At 38.3% G+C, this 15,598-nt stretch overlaps 8 protein-coding genes across 8 annotated transcripts; 6 read left to right on the top strand and 2 right to left on the bottom strand.

Moving 5' to 3' along the window:
• Nucleotides 1-606: 606 nt before the first annotated feature.
• KLLA0_A02893g (uncharacterized protein) lies at nt 607-2,520 on the top strand (the record flags this gene model as incomplete). Its single annotated transcript, XM_451126.1, has 1 exon — nt 607-2,520. The coding sequence occupies one exon, from the start codon at nt 607-609 to the stop codon at nt 2,518-2,520; it is 1,914 nt and encodes a 637-aa protein (XP_451126.1).
• A 270-nt stretch (nt 2,521-2,790) lies between these two features.
• MRPL13 (mitochondrial 54S ribosomal protein mL50 MRPL13) lies at nt 2,791-3,552 on the bottom strand (the record flags this gene model as incomplete). The annotated part of the gene is made up of 1 exon (XM_451127.1): nt 2,791-3,552. One exon carries the CDS (start codon nt 3,550-3,552, stop codon nt 2,791-2,793), a length of 762 nt encoding a protein of 253 aa, XP_451127.1.
• Nucleotides 3,553-4,151: 599 nt separating this feature from the next.
• On the top strand, nt 4,152-4,583 carry MEH1 (Meh1p; the record flags this gene model as incomplete). The annotated part of the gene is made up of 1 exon (XM_451128.1): nt 4,152-4,583. One exon carries the CDS (start codon nt 4,152-4,154, stop codon nt 4,581-4,583), a length of 432 nt encoding a protein of 143 aa, XP_451128.1.
• Nucleotides 4,584-4,913: 330 nt separating this feature from the next.
• RSC4 (Rsc4p) lies at nt 4,914-6,593 on the top strand (the record flags this gene model as incomplete). The annotated part of the gene is made up of 1 exon (XM_451129.1): nt 4,914-6,593. One exon carries the CDS (start codon nt 4,914-4,916, stop codon nt 6,591-6,593), a length of 1,680 nt encoding a protein of 559 aa, XP_451129.1.
• Nucleotides 6,594-6,726: 133 nt separating this feature from the next.
• Nucleotides 6,727-8,643, bottom strand: REC8 (Rec8p; the record flags this gene model as incomplete). Its single annotated transcript, XM_451130.1, has 1 exon — nt 6,727-8,643. The coding sequence occupies one exon, from the start codon at nt 8,641-8,643 to the stop codon at nt 6,727-6,729; it is 1,917 nt and encodes a 638-aa protein (XP_451130.1).
• A 428-nt stretch (nt 8,644-9,071) lies between these two features.
• FAR7 (Far7p) lies at nt 9,072-9,680 on the top strand (the record flags this gene model as incomplete). Its single annotated transcript, XM_451131.1, has 1 exon — nt 9,072-9,680. The coding sequence occupies one exon, from the start codon at nt 9,072-9,074 to the stop codon at nt 9,678-9,680; it is 609 nt and encodes a 202-aa protein (XP_451131.1).
• A 1,523-nt stretch (nt 9,681-11,203) lies between these two features.
• On the top strand, nt 11,204-12,364 carry FTR1 (high-affinity iron permease FTR1; the record flags this gene model as incomplete). Its single annotated transcript, XM_451132.1, has 1 exon — nt 11,204-12,364. One exon carries the CDS (start codon nt 11,204-11,206, stop codon nt 12,362-12,364), a length of 1,161 nt encoding a protein of 386 aa, XP_451132.1.
• A 1,475-nt stretch (nt 12,365-13,839) lies between these two features.
• CUP2 (Cup2p) lies at nt 13,840-15,543 on the top strand (the record flags this gene model as incomplete). Its single annotated transcript, XM_451133.1, has 1 exon — nt 13,840-15,543. One exon carries the CDS (start codon nt 13,840-13,842, stop codon nt 15,541-15,543), a length of 1,704 nt encoding a protein of 567 aa, XP_451133.1.
• Nucleotides 15,544-15,598: the final 55 nt, after the last annotated feature.

Genomic DNA, 15,598 nt, shown 5'->3' on the forward strand with positions numbered 1-15,598 from the left:
AGTGACACAAAAACAGGAAAAAGAAAGAATAGAAATCACACAAGAATATACAATTCCACGCAGCCCGGATCAAGGGGCTCGAATAGAATGTGATGAAGGCGTTTGTGCTTCAATATCATGTTATGAAGGACTATTTCTCATTAAATCTCGAGATAGCCATCCTTTCCACAATGACACAAAAAAAATAACTATTATGGGTGTTTTGTTGTAACTGGGGTAATGATTCAGAGTGAAAACTAGTTTATCGTGCTTTCAAAAAACGTTTACACCTGTTTTACGGGCAAAGTAGAGATCTTTTCGGTTACAGGAGGTATATAACCGTGATAACTGCAAGTTGTTACATCTTGAAAGTAGAGATCACGTGATAGAAATTTCCTTATTGGGCAAAAGGTAAACATCTTTCGAGTATGCACAAACCTCTGATTGAGCTTGGAATTGATCTAGTTAAAGTACCCGAAAAGAAAAAAAGAAAACCCCATCATCATTAGGTAATAAGCATGTATACTGCAACATCAACAATAACTTACTGGGTTATTCCCTTTCATTTACGAGTTTTTATTAGTAAACAATTTAACTTCGTGATAAGAAAGCCCAGAGTATTCAATAATGACAACTAAGTCACCAGTGAAAAGGCAACAGCAGGATACGTTGTTCTCTTCAAGCCCTAGTGTGAGCGAATCAAGAAAGCGTCAGTCTAAAAGAGATGAAGCCATCAGAAGGAAGCTGGAAAATGACTTATCGAAGAAGAAGGCTGGTAAATCATCAACAAAGAAGGGTCAAAATTCAGGGAAGAAAAACAGGAACGCTTCGAGTCCAGGAACTGTTTTGTCTTTATCTCCATCAGAACCAGTAGTATGTAAACCATCAGCTACTGTCTACGAAGCTGCTCAATTGATGAGCGCTAAAAGAGAGAATTGTATTCTTGTGGTCGATTATGATGACGATACCAATTTGGAAGATGATTCATCTATTTCGGGGGCATTACTAGGTATCTTTACTGCTAAAGATCTTGCATTTCGTGTAGTGGGAACAGGATTAAAGGCATCCAGTGTCACCATTGACCAGATTATGACCCCGCATCCACTATGTGCTACCTCCGATACTTTGGCCTCTGATGCTTTAAACTTGATGGTGGAGCGCGGATTCAGACATCTACCTGTCATCGATGAGGATACTCACGCTATTATTAGTGTCTTGGACATCACCAAATGTTACCAAGAAGCAATGGAAAAATTGGAGAGAATGTACGAGCATTCCAAGAAGCTACATGATGCTTTTAACTCAATAAGTAACGAAATTGGTGGTCTTTCTGGTGGTTCACAGCCTTTTGAAGTCGTTAAGTACTTCGAACATATGAAGTCTGTAATGAACGGACCAACTTTAGAATCTGTTCTACACGATGAAACAACGGTTCCATCTTACGTCAATGTAAAAACTAGTGTTCATGAGGCTGCATTGACCATGAAAGATAACCATACCACAGCGGTATTAGTGAAAAACGAAGTAAACGAGGTTTCTGGAATTTTTACTTCAAAGGATGTCGTTCTCAGAGTCATCGCAGCCGGTTTGGATCCCAAAACTGTCAGTGTTATAAGAGTAATGACGCCACAACCTGATGTAGCTCCAAAGACTCTGTCTATTCAACAAGCGTTACGTAAAATGTTTGAAGGCCATTATCTAAACTTACCTGTTGTGGATGATGGTGAAATTGTTGGAATTGTTGAAGTCCTAAAACTTACCTATGCGACGTTGTCCCAAATAAACCTAATTTCAGATGCAGAATCACATAATTCACAATCTCAGAGAAGCAGTGTACCAACGACTCCAAGTAAAAATGCTGCACCCGGACCCGCATGGAATAAATTCTGGAACGGGTTTGATTTGATGAACGATTCTTCGTCAGTCCACTCAGAAAGTGTTTTCAGCAATGGTCCACCAGAAATATCTCAAACAGAGCTAAATCAATTCCAGCTTGACAATGGAATGCATTTGAATGATTCAGTGTCTTTTGTAAACGGCGAGACTAGCTCTTTGATGGGAAGTAGTCACATTACTTCTCAAGAAGATATAAGAACTTGTTTACATTCGTTCAAATTCAAAACTTTAACAAATAACAAGACCCACAGAGTATCCCTAAGGCCAATAGAGGGGGTTTCAAAACTAGTTGAACTGATTGGTGAAAAACTAGGAGGTTCAGATGATGTGGAAATTTTATATGTGGACGATGAAAATGATCTTGTTAGCATCACTCATGATCAAGATTTGATTGACTGTGTGCTTGTGCATAAAAACATGAATCTAGATAAGATTGATTTATTGGTTCATTATAGATATGAGACTGTACCACAAGATGCTGTGAATAGATTAATCCAAAATAGGTTCAAAAAAAATGTGCCTTCTCATCCCAAACCATCTAACCAATTAATTCCTGGAATTCCCAATGAAACCCTTCTTCCAGCAGTAATTGTTGCTCTCGGTGCGTCAATTGCCGTGATATTTTCGTTATCGAGAAAACACTAGGTATACAATCAATGCCACGCTCTTTTCAAACCTTATATAAAAGTATATATATATTCACATACAATAATTTTTTTTTGGTGATTGATCTCTCATACTAATGGTTATAGTAACATTATGTATAAGTATTTATATTATGTACAGGATTTAGATTGAAGGAAAAGTCAAATCAAAGATCTGAAAAGCGGCCGACTGGCCTAGTTCAAATGCATTGGAAAAAAAGATATGCGATAGTAAATATAAACAACCCAGAAGAGAGATTGTTTTCGGAGTTTAATCCCTTTTAGCTTTCTCAATAGCGTCTCTTTCATATTGAGCTTCCAATGCGGCGACCTCTTCCAAGATTTTCTTCACCTTCTGTTTTTTCACAGATGGTTTGACATCGGGAACCACGTACACGTTTGGTGGGAATTTGATATTCGATAAATCAATGGCGTTTGGTTCCGATTCCTTAAATTTCCCTAGTTGACCACTTAGTACTTTAATCTCAAACCACGATTTAAATTCCAATGGAGTTTGTAACCTTGTAAGTTCGTAGTCTGGGATAATGTGTCCTGATTTGCATTGTAGCAGTTTACTGAATTTGAACTTGTTTACCAAATTTTCGAAAGGTTTCCCCAGTTGTTCTTCCGTTGGGACATCACCGAAAGTTTCCTGATAACTTTCCAAAACAACCTGTTCCAACTGTTGTTCGGTACTTAATTTATCCTGAGATAACCACTCGTTGAATGGGACGACATCCAACTTTTGTAAACGAATAAGTTCTTCTCTTCTAGATGAATCGATACCAACAAAATCATCATCTGTTAACTCTAATCTTGTGACCGTTGAGCTCTTCACTACAGTTGTTTTCCCGGACTCGATCTCATTTATAACTTCTTTTGTATCTCTTTGCAATTCTGGCTGTGTTGAAACGACACCAGCATCTTTGTTTTTATTTCTTCTGAACCATGACAAGAAATCAGAGCGCACTGCACTTGAAGTGAATTGTCTTGATGAACGCACTACTGGCACGTACCTAGACGCTAGCATCATTATTCTTTTTTGTTTTCGATTGAAAAATATGCACAGTACCACGCTTTAATGAACTGATATCAACCGCCAAATCAGACAACACTAGAAGATACTTCTGTGCTTAAGCTCATCAAGAACTTGACCGTTCAATTAATGTTCTAATATACAATATCTTCATCAAATTGTAAGTTTATAGTTTTTAGATGAAATTTTTCAATTTTTCAATTGGGCATAGAAAGAATGTAGTCCATATGGGAAGGTTCTAAAGAGAGAAAGAAACAGGATCTGAAGCGATAGATAGTTGCATCATAGTGGTCTTTAACAACGGGTCGAGTTAAGTGCGTACTTCCTGGTTTGCATGATGTTCACTGTATTCAGTAACTAAAAGCTGCTTATCTATGTAGCCCGATAGATAAAGAAGACGGGGTTACCCTATTCAAAACACCCACAACCCACATACTAGAATATGAAATTTATGCTTCCCAGTGCTTTTTATCAACATCTATAGTAAGTGTAGTTCCTTTACCTTAAAGCCACCAAGGCAATGAGATAGTTTACGTTTACTAACGAATTCTAGCATCAGTAGCTACCGAAAATCTGCCTAAAACATTTAAAATATTATGGGAAATGTGCTAAGTTGCTGCTTTCGTCAAGATAGCGACGAAAATGACCCGTTATTGCAGGAACAGGACAGGTACGGCTCACAAGCCCAATTAGATTATAACGAAATGGAACAACGACAGAAGGAAAGAGTGCTTGCAAGAGAACTTGAATTGACCGAAATCGTGAATAATACGAACGATAAGCTTATAGATATAGGTATGATCAGCAACAGCGGTATCGTAGCATCCTCACACGATTTAGGTTCGAGCTATGTGCAAGATCAAAGAGAAATTTTACATGACGTACCCTTAACGGTACTTCCCAGTTCGAAAATAAAACAGGACACAAGGAAGGCGATTCAAGAATTTCACAAAAAGTACTTCGCTAACCTAGTGAAAAACCTTACCGTGGAATATAACAAGCCATTGGTCGCCAATATCGAATCGTGACGCAATAGGTTTCTGCACTATTAGCGCACTCAAAATGGGTTCACCAAATGTTGAAATGCGATATATCACTATATACGTCTGAACATTTCTCAATCTTGTAAAGGTACTTTCACTCTCTTTATTGAAAACATTGAAATATACAAACTTTGTAGAATAGACATATAAAACAATACGCAGTATACGATTTTGGTTTGTCAAAGGAGCCAATTAGGTACGGTTAGAGTAAGTGCCTTGACTGCTGCATATATACTGAAATTTGTTCATTTAAGAAGCCAAGGAAGCGAGGAGGCAAAAAAAAAAGCATAAACAAACTGGAAAGCGCCAAATACTATGGCTGTGAAAAGAAGCAGATCAGAAGATCCCAGTGAGGAACCCGAACAAAAGCATTCAAAACAGAATTATGTACCAAGATATACACCAGGAAAACGTCCTAGAAGCGGCGCTCTACCCAAAGTGGATTATGTGCACCCTTTGGATCCTACAGAAGAGCTCATTGTAGATCTAGATTGGACTATTCCTAAGTTGAATTTGTTCATCGCATTTACTTTGGATAATTTAGTTGAAGCTCACAAGGCTTTATTCAAACACTTTATCAAACTACCCAGTAGGAAGTTTCATCCACAGTACTATTACAAAATTGATCAACCGATCTCTATTAACGAAATTAAAAGCAGGGATTACGAATATAGTGGTGGGGAAACCAAGTTCTTATTGGATTGTGAACTGATCTACAAGAACTGTCTTGCATATAACGATCCAGATTCTCTTATTGTTAAAAATGCGAAACAAGTGGTATATTTCATCAAAAATGAAGTGTTGAAAGTAAAAAATGCTACAAGAAATTTCTTGGTTAACGATGATGTGAAGACACGTTTCATAGCAATCTTTGACACTTTACTCAATGTAACAGATAAACAGATGGCAGAAATCTTAGCAGAAGATGATGACGTAAAATTAGAAGCGGCTTCTAACAACAACTTGGATGACACTTTAAACATATGCCAACCGTTCCTTGAATTGGTAGATAAAGATGAGTATCCAGAATATGAAGAAGTGATTCGTTTACCTAACTCATTGAACTTGGTGAAAAATAACTTAGAACTTGGATACTATCACAAAATCTACGATTTCATTACCGATGTTAATTTGACGTTTCAAAACGCATTGGTTTTCAATGACGAAGATACTACAATATATAGCGATGCATTGAAGCTGATGAAATGTTTTAGTGTATTGATCCAAAGAAGGTTCTTCCCTGAATTAGAAACTGCTAGAGAAAAAGGAGAAATCACGCTGGAATACGACAAAATTGAATATAAACAGTTCGTACAAGAAGAAGAAGAGGAAGAACCAATTCTTTCTGATGATGATGAAACTAACGAAGAATACAATTATATAGAGGGACTAGGAAATGGATATAATCGAGGCCCAATGTCTAGAGATTACCTTTTGGGACCATCAAAAACAAGTAAAACTGCAGACTCGAAAGTTGAAAACAATGAACCAGATAAACCACTTCCCTTGAAATTTAACATCCTTCCTGTTATAAAAAAGCACAACATTGAACCAAAGACAGAGCCAGTGCCTTATAAAGTGATAGAAAAGATTCAGATTTCTTCTTCTAGAAGTTTTTATGAACAATCAATACGACCACTGAAGGGACTGTATCAGAATTCCGACAATATCACTTGGTTCGAATACATATTCGCAGATGGTGCCCTCACCCAAACCAGCCACGAATATGCTATTACACTACCACCAAAACAAAATTCAATTACTGTGGTTTCACAATTAAGCTCTCCTGTTTCAGAAGATAGCCCTGCAGTTTTGATAGCAAACAAGGATAAAGTAAACCCAATACCAGTATTAGATGGGGATAAATTCGACGAAAGTAAAGCAAGATACGATATCAAGTTGGCAGAAGGTCTGAACACTGTTACTTTCTCTGTAAGAGATTCAGAGAACGACCGTTTGGAAACAGCCAAATTCTGGATTAGTGTATTACCTTAGTTAGCTATTATGTAGCTCCAGTGTAATATATGAAGACTATAAATTTACTCAAAAAATGGGGCTTGAAAGAAGAATCACTCTCAAGAGAACCGAACGTCAGTTATTAAAAAAAAAACACTCTCACTCGATCCAGTTAGCAATATACAATGATATCATCTCCATTTAGTACCCTGAACACCTTTTCAGGCTCTACATTATAAAGATCAATTTTCAACTTGCTCGAAGTAGCCAATTGTAAAAGCGACAAAAAGGCATTACAGGCAATTCTTTTAGTAACAGGTATAATCTCTTCATCTTCTTCCTGACTTAACTTACTTGGGATAATATCTTCAAAAAGGAATTTTCTGGAATAACCTGGGAAAGCGGCAGTTCTTTTACCTATGTGTTGTCCTCTCTCAACAATATATTGAAAGAATTTTTCTGTCTGCTTATCATGCACGATAAGCTGCTGTTGATTTTCATTAAATGTCTGTGGAATTGAATCTGATCCTGAAAGGTAGTCCGCAGAACCGCTGTCTCCTCTTATCGCTCCTCTTCTTCGATTTGGATATCCTCTTAAGTTTTCGAGATTGTCTGAATTGGCAGTATAGTTTCTGTTTGTGCTTCTACCAAAACTTGAGGGAGGGATATCAAGTTCCATAAATTGGGGATCATCCATTGGCATGTCCATATACTCAGGATACTCGTTTATTTGTTCAGGTAAGTTGTGAAGATGAATCCTGTTGGAATCACCACTACTGGATACGTTCGAAAAGTCCATTCTTCTTCCATGTTCTAAACTCAAAACGCTGCTAGATCTAGACGTATCTCCTGCAGAGTGCATTACTCTTCCTCTTCTACCTTGCGGAAAATTGATAGAGCTCAATGGTTGGAAGAGTTCAGAGTAAAAATTTAGCATCTGCCTTGGCCGATCTTCATCAGTAAACAATTCTTTCCAGTCAGAGATCATAGGTTTTGATTTTGACGATCTACGGGCATGTAAATCTCTCATAATGTCCTTGTAATTTTCATGATTGTAGCGCAATGTATCTGTTAATAAGCCAATCGTACTATCAACCTTGATCTTTTGGAACCAATTAGCCACCGTTCTTCGCTTTTTATTTTTTGTGCTTTTGGCGTTTACTTCTACTTCGTTTAATGTATTCCCGTCTTCATCTTCATCTTCATTGTCGAGACCTAATCTTCTTTTCATTTGTTGCAAATGTGGATTAGAAGTTTCTGTTTCATCAAGCACTGGCATACCAAGATCTATTCCATGAGTCGCATCGTTATCGTAATTCAGACCAAGGTCACTGTGCACTGAACTTAAATTAGCGGTCTCTGCTTCATTGTCAGTTAATACTTCGTCGAGTCTGAAATTCAATTCTACGTCAATGGGAGCCAAATCATCATCCTCATATTCGTCAGCATCACCATTAATATGAAAATCATGACCACTATTTACCGTATTACCTCTTGATCTTGCATTCAAATACGGCTCGTTACCAATTTCCATTTCTCTCCACATGTCGTCCTGCCTGATTGCCTGCTTATCGGCAAGTACTGGAGCCCTTGTTGAATTGGTCAAAATTTGTCTGTCATTTGTATTATTATTTCCGTTAAGGAGGAAATCCAAATTGTTGTCCATCTTCAATTGCATCATCATATCAAAATTTGGATCATCCTGCAAGAAATTATCACCAGTTTCAGTGATGACTTGGTTCTGTACCATTTTTGTTTTGTTATGACCACCGGAACCACCAGTACTTTTCCCCAGAGGTTTCAAACCTATCCATTGTCTTTGCAATGCGTCTCTCAAGCTGGTAACATCTGCTAAAATGAATCCAGTCTTCCGTTCATAGCACACTGTGACACCGTATAACAACTGTCCAGTATGGCGTAAAGGCATCGATACTTGCCCAGATGCTAATATTTGGCAAGCATGAGGAATGGAAACTTTGACTATCTCTCTTTTCTTCACATTCACTGAGTGGGACGCTCCCAAACTGGATAACAACCACACTGTTGCAATGTTCTGATCTTGGGCTATTCTGACTCCCACCTCTGCCATTATGTGAACGAGTTTCCTAGCAACAATAACCTGTTTAGAACTCTGTGTATTGACATACACATCGATATAGTTTTACTCATAAATATTAATGAGAAGTAACAACTAACGAACTTTAAGAAATAAGGAGCACTTTTTATTTTATTATCAATTTAGCCGCCGAGCGTCCTCTGAATCGTTTCAAGATGCAACGCGTATAAAACGATTCAGAGGTCACGTGATCAATATGGATAGCATTCCATTTTCTTTATTCTCTCGACTTCTGTTTCTGCATACAATAATGTCTAATAGCAGTAATCAAGAACAATAAAATAAGGAAAATGTAAAAGAACAGAGGCAAATACACGGCTATTCCTCGATATCTGTTAAGATAATTCTCTCAGTTTGTACAGTAACCAACCGCATATCTCAATAGCAAACCAACAATAATCATGGAAAGCGGCAAAGACGCTGAAAATCAGCCTGTATTGTTCATGGGAGCACAAACTGAAAATTTAGATTACATGTATGAACTAGTGCATGAACTTTCCGCCCAATTGAAAACGAACGAAAATATGAGAGATGCTGTTTTGCAGGATGTGGACCTTCTATCCAGGCAGTTGAACCATGGCAATGTGGACGTATCACCGGACATCAATGTCACAAAGCAATTTATATACAAAAGGTTGAAAGACGAGGAACTCTCAATTCAGGATGAAGAAGAAGAAGATGGGAATGAAGAGGACAACATGTTACATCACGTGACCAAACAAAACGAACAGTTGAAAGAAATCTTAAAGAACCAACAAAGGCGCAATGCTGTAGCACTTCAAGCTCTACGACACCACGACGAAGGATTGGAAATATGCGTGACAATGTTACGAAATGAAATCTACAGTTACCACGTGACCGTACTATCACGGTCCCGAGATCTTATAGAAAATCAGCTATACAAAGCGGAAGATTCCCAATTCAATCAATACCTAGAGTCTGTGACGGACTTACAGCAGCTTCTAGACCTTTGTAAACTTTACAGAACACTTCTAAGAGCGCACCCGTAAATCAAGTAAAGCAGTAGAAAGAAAGAAAAAAAAAAAAAAACTAAGAAATGCTAAGGCAGGACAAGAAAAGAATATGAAACTAGGCAAAGGGTAGGGGATGGGATATGAGGAAAGTTAATGAGGAACTATAATGACACCATTAACAAGATATACACAGAGTGTTATGGGGCAAGTGGGAAAATGTCAATCGGGAAAGAGCTAGAACGAGCCTAATCAAAAGAAATTTGTGGGTTTCGGAATATTGAATGAGATTGTATGAGCCCTAGCTATTCTCGTTACTTTTTTACTGGGTATGCAGATGATATGAAGCGGTACCATCTATCTATCTGTAGTAATAACGTACCTCAAAGCTAGATTGTAATTTATTCTATCACACTCATACTTTTTTCCAAAGTTTTTTTCATGGCAAAAATTGGTTATTGGCCAACGGAAAATGCCAAGAGGTCAAGTCAGTACTTCGGAAGTAACATCATATACAGAAATCCATGCAGTGAAGAAGCCTTATGCGCTTATTCTCAGGAGAAATGGGAAAGAAAGGAAATGAAAATCACATCAATTTAGATTGTAACATATACACCCTATACTACGCTTTCAGATAGGATTTAATTTTCCTGCCATACTTTTCCTCAACTAGAACTCTTACACCTGATTTCATAACCAAGACTGTATTTGACGCAGGATGGGTATATCTCTTCCTCTCTCCATTCCCTTTAATAATCAGTACCATACCATTGCTTTTTTTTTCGTCTTCCGCTTCAGTAATGGAAACACTGTTGAAGCCAAATTAATCCAATCCGTTATACCTTTCCAATTTCAACTATCCTTTCTAAGTGGAAACTTATACCATTTTTTGTGTTTTTTTGCCTAGACATCTATTCCATTCTTTACCCAATTTTTTCCCTTCATAGTTTTTCCCACTACGGATTTCTTGGTACTGTCAGTTTACTGGCCGTATGGGTATTATTTGGGCAAAGTCTAAAATATTGAACCTAAAACGTATTATCTAGTCCACACATAGCCCTGTACTTTGATAGCCTGTTATTTGAGTAACATCTCGATTTGTAGCGGTGTAGGAATTTTGCTAGCTGAAAATGCTAAAAACCACCAATTGCAATGCTGCTTGCGGTTCTATCCTCGACATTTACAGTTTTGTATGTGGAATTGGAATTGACAAAAAAAAAACACCGAAAAAGCCAAGACCTCAAGAGCAGGGGAAGGGTGCATGTACCAAGGTGTAATATTGGAAGATGATAAAGTTTTGGGTGCATAAATCATATTTTTCAGGGAAGGTTTCTGTCACCTTCATTCGATATTGAATGGTTCAGAATATATAAGTATGCGAAACTGGACCCCATGTTGATGTTTTTGTTTGTCTCCTCAGGTGTTAATATTCCATCGCATGCGATGTGGAAGGTTATGTTATGAACATATTTTTGATGCTTTTTGATATGTGTTGTAATTTGATTTTATCAGAATACAACTATAACATCCGTAAATTCTGAACAAACTACAACCAATCAGTCATGGCTGCTAACAAGGTTTTCAACGTTGCTGTGTTCTTCGTTGTGTTCAGAGAATGTTTAGAAGCAGCGGTGATTGTTTCCGTGTTGCTTTCTTTCTTGAAACAATCCATCGGTTCTAATGATATGGCCACTTATAAAAGGTTGAGAATGCATGTCTGGATCGGTGTTGTTGCTGGTTTCATCATTTGTATGGCCATTGGTGGTGGTTTCATTGGTGCTTACTACCGTTACGAAAATGATATTTTCGGTTCTGCTGAAGATTTATGGGAAGGTGTCTTCTGTATCATCGCTACCTTAATGATTTCTGTCATGGGTATTGCTATGTTAAGAGTCAACAAGATGCAAGCCAAATGGAGAGTTAAGATTGCCAAGGCCATGCTTGAAGTTCCAAAGGACAGACGTAAGAAATGGAGTCTTAAATACTGGGCTACCAGATATTCTATGTTTTTGTTGCCATTTATCACTGTTTTGAGAGAAGGTTTGGAAGCCGTCGTGTTCGTTGCTGGTGCCGGTATTACCACCAAGGATTCCAAGGCCACTGCGTACCCATTGCCTGTCGTCATTGGGTTAATTGCTGGTATCATCGTAGGTACTTTGTTGTACTACGGTACTTCTAAGTCATCTCTACAAATCTTCTTGGTCATTTCTACTTGTGTTCTTTACTTGATTGCTTCCGGGTTGTTCTCCAGAGGTGTGTGGTACTTCGATAACTATTACTTCAACAAGAAGACCGGTGGTGACGCATCCGAATCCGGTGATGGTAACGGGTCCTATAACATCTTAAGAACCGTGTACCACGTTAACTGTTGTAACCCGGAATTGGACAACGGTTGGGATATCTTCAACTCGTTGTTGGGCTGGCAAAACACTGGTTATTTGTCATCCATCCTTGCTTACAACTTGTACTGGTTGGTCTTAATGATTGTTATCGGACTAATGATGTACGAAGAAAGAAATGGCCATTTACCATTCTGTAAGAATCTAAAACTGAGACAATTGAAGCCAAGCTACTATTTAAAACGTAAGCAGAACGAAGAGTTGACCGCTGCTGAACAAGAGGAATTGTTCAAACAAGTCAACAATTTGGGCGTCGACGAAGAAGGTAACGTCGTCGTTAACAAAGGTGACACTACCAAAGTCAACGTCGAACTCGTGAAATAAGTGGGTCACTACTAATTTTCACTAGTTCTTTTATCAGAAGTATGTACACCTGTAAACAATCAAATATAATGTAAAGTATCTTTTGGTTTATCGATTAGCAAGTTAACTGCATAGTTGCCAGTTGGGTAAAACTCTATATTCATCTGGGAAATGGAAGCAACAAATATTTATCAGTTGGGAACCCTGATGACTACTGAACGAAAACCGGCTTAGACCACCTCCCCTCTCTCCTGAATCGTGTAACAATTCCTCTTACAATGGCGTGTGTACGTCTCCGCACCTTGCCCAACGCTGTTAGTACAGAGTATAATGATGTATGTGTCGTCCTACCCTTACCATCCGAATAAGACAGAAGAACGCAGCTTGACGAGGTGCCTCTCGAAGCATGTCGAAATGAAATTTCTTTTTCTAATTTCCGGTGCACATTGGCGGAGAAGACACTGCACAACACTTGAAATTCCTGTACGAATGGAAGAGTCTTGAAGGCTTTAAAATCATTACCCGCAAACAGCTGTTCACATACATATACGGACATATCAAACATTCTTATCAAACAGAATACATATATATATATATATATATATATATATATATAGATCTGCAATAATCGGAGCTGAAAGACTTATTTCCTACCCTGATTGAGCTCTACATCCCGCTATACCATTAAACATAGATAGCTTTCAGCGTTTCAAAACTGCTTTTTTCCACTTTCCTAATTAGACCTAAGATAATCAAGCTACTACATACCGAACTTCTTCTTTGTTGTCTTAATACCTTTTTTTCTTTTGGAAAAAATTATAGGAAAAAAAAAATTGAAAAGAGAAGTACTGTAAGTATTCCTCAATTGCCTTCGTTACTCATAAGGTTTAAGAATTAACGGCTGGTATACAGGAATAACTCGGTATCCATATTACTTGTGTTGTACCATTTGACGCTATTTTCTGAAAGAATCTGCTACGAATACTTCTCCTTCCCAACTTTACTCACTGTACTTGTATTTGATTTGATGTGTACTGAAATTTTACAGAGACATTACTTACTAGGTTTAAAAATTTCAACAGAACTTTTAAAGGTCAAATTTTGAGAGATAAAAAAAAGATACTATATATCAGTGTTTTTGACTAGTATTTGAGGAGATTGATAGAGAAACTGCTGTCTCTGGCTTATTCTGTTCACGTTCTCAGTATCCAACCCCCAATTATAAGGCTGAATATCTTCCTTTTTTTCTTTCTCTTCTCTTTCTGGTAGGATTTTTAGTCAGACAACGGCTTAATCAACTTTAAGGAAAGAAAAAGAAAACACACATATTGGAGTGACCTAATCTAATTCATTTGTCTTAATATTCACACTCCCTAATTGTCATTTTCATTGTCCCTTTGCTGGCTTCTTACTGCTGACTTTTGAAGCTTTTTTTGTGGTTATTATTCACTGAAGACAGCACAGACACATTCTGTATCGCATTCAAATAGCACACAATGGTTCTTATCAACGGTGTGAAATATGCCTGTGAAAGGTGTATTAGAGGACACAGAGTGACTACATGTAACCATACAGATCAGCCGTTGACTATGATTAAACCGAAAGGTAGGCCGTCAACGACTTGTGCTCATTGTAAAGAACTACGGAAGAACAGGAATGCGAATCCATCGGGCCAATGCACTTGTGGGCGACAAGAGAAGAAACGGATCGCACAGAAGGCAAGAGAAGAATCGGGATGTGTTTGTAAGAATGATCCGGATCACTGCCCGTGTCATAAGAAGCGTGCGCCAAGAAGGAAAAAACAATCACATCAAGGCAATTCCGCTGTAGGACTGGATATCAATGGTAAAATATCAAAACATACTAATAGCGGATATTCACACCAATCTCTACATTCTCTGGATTCGTCACATTCTGTCGATCAGGATTTATCGAACTTCCTGGCGTCTCCGATCTCTATGAATACAAGCTTTTCCACTGGCTGGGATAATGCGTCGCTGTCAAGTTCTAATCGGTCTCCACCTGGTAACGGACCGGATAGTAAAAATACAATCGGATTAGAACCTCTAAGTACCATGAAACCTATCACACCCAAGACGAGGACTAAAGTCGGTGAAGTTTTCATTCCGCTTACGGAATACGTCCCAACGAATATTGCTTCTTCAGAGGACCAAGCCGATCACATCAATCCACTTCTCATGGGAGAGCACGTATCTATCTACAATGACGTCTCTGCAGATGCCCCAAATGTGACGTATTTCGCGGATACTTCGAAATCTTTGAGTTATAATCAGTTGAAAGAGCAACGGAAGGCTCTTAGCGAACAACATTTGCGTAACAATGTAGATAACATTTCAAAGAGTGGATCAACCCAACGCGTTCCACTCTCAGTCGCTGGCCGTTCATCTTCTTTTGTGTCAAATATATCTTCTCATGACTCCGTGGCATCATCAAACAATGATTTCATTAGTTCATTAAACAGTTCGGATTCTCTGTCTTCTATGCTTCATAGTGGTAACGCTCATCACTACCAGGATATGCTTCATCATTCTAATAATGGACGCGGATATCTTAACCCTGTTCAAGTGGACCAATCTCAAAATGTATATGGCTTTGATACGGACAGCGTACGAAGCGTCGAAGTTCTATCTATAACTCCTAGCTTTATGGATATTCCGGAATCAAAGCCACCGAGTATCGGTTCAAACTCATCTACAAATCCATTTATAAGTTGGAAGAGCGTCAATTCTAGAAGGGAACGTTCCGTTAGTATACACAAAAATCATCGTTATGACAATGAGAATAAAAGGAAGAGACATCCGAAAAATGTACCCAACACTTCTACGCCACAAATCAAGTCTATGGTTTCACCAGCAGAAACTAACAGCACAGCACTTCCGGCATCTGGTAATCATTTCAACTCACCAGCGGATTCCACCAATACAGTTCTAAGTGCTAATACACAGTACGGAGATCCATCCGTATTCAGCATCGAGAAGGTCGGAGTAGCGCCATCCTTTGTAGAACCGTCATTCACCACTGACTTCAACCAGGCACTGAAACAATCAAATATGGTGAACCAAAACATCATCGATAACAACTCTCTGTTCAGTGGCACTAGTGAAGGTAATAACCCCTCTCCTAACGACCTGTTCCCCGTTGAATTCGCAGACATTGATGATTTGATGACACACTTATAATTCTTAAACTACCTTATTCTAGGGTAAGTACATATGTTCATGTAACTCTATTCAA

The sequence above is a fragment of the Kluyveromyces lactis genome (assembly GCF_000002515.2).
Source record: "Kluyveromyces lactis strain NRRL Y-1140 chromosome A complete sequence".
Lineage (NCBI taxonomy): Eukaryota > Fungi > Ascomycota > Saccharomycetes > Saccharomycetales > Saccharomycetaceae > Kluyveromyces > Kluyveromyces lactis.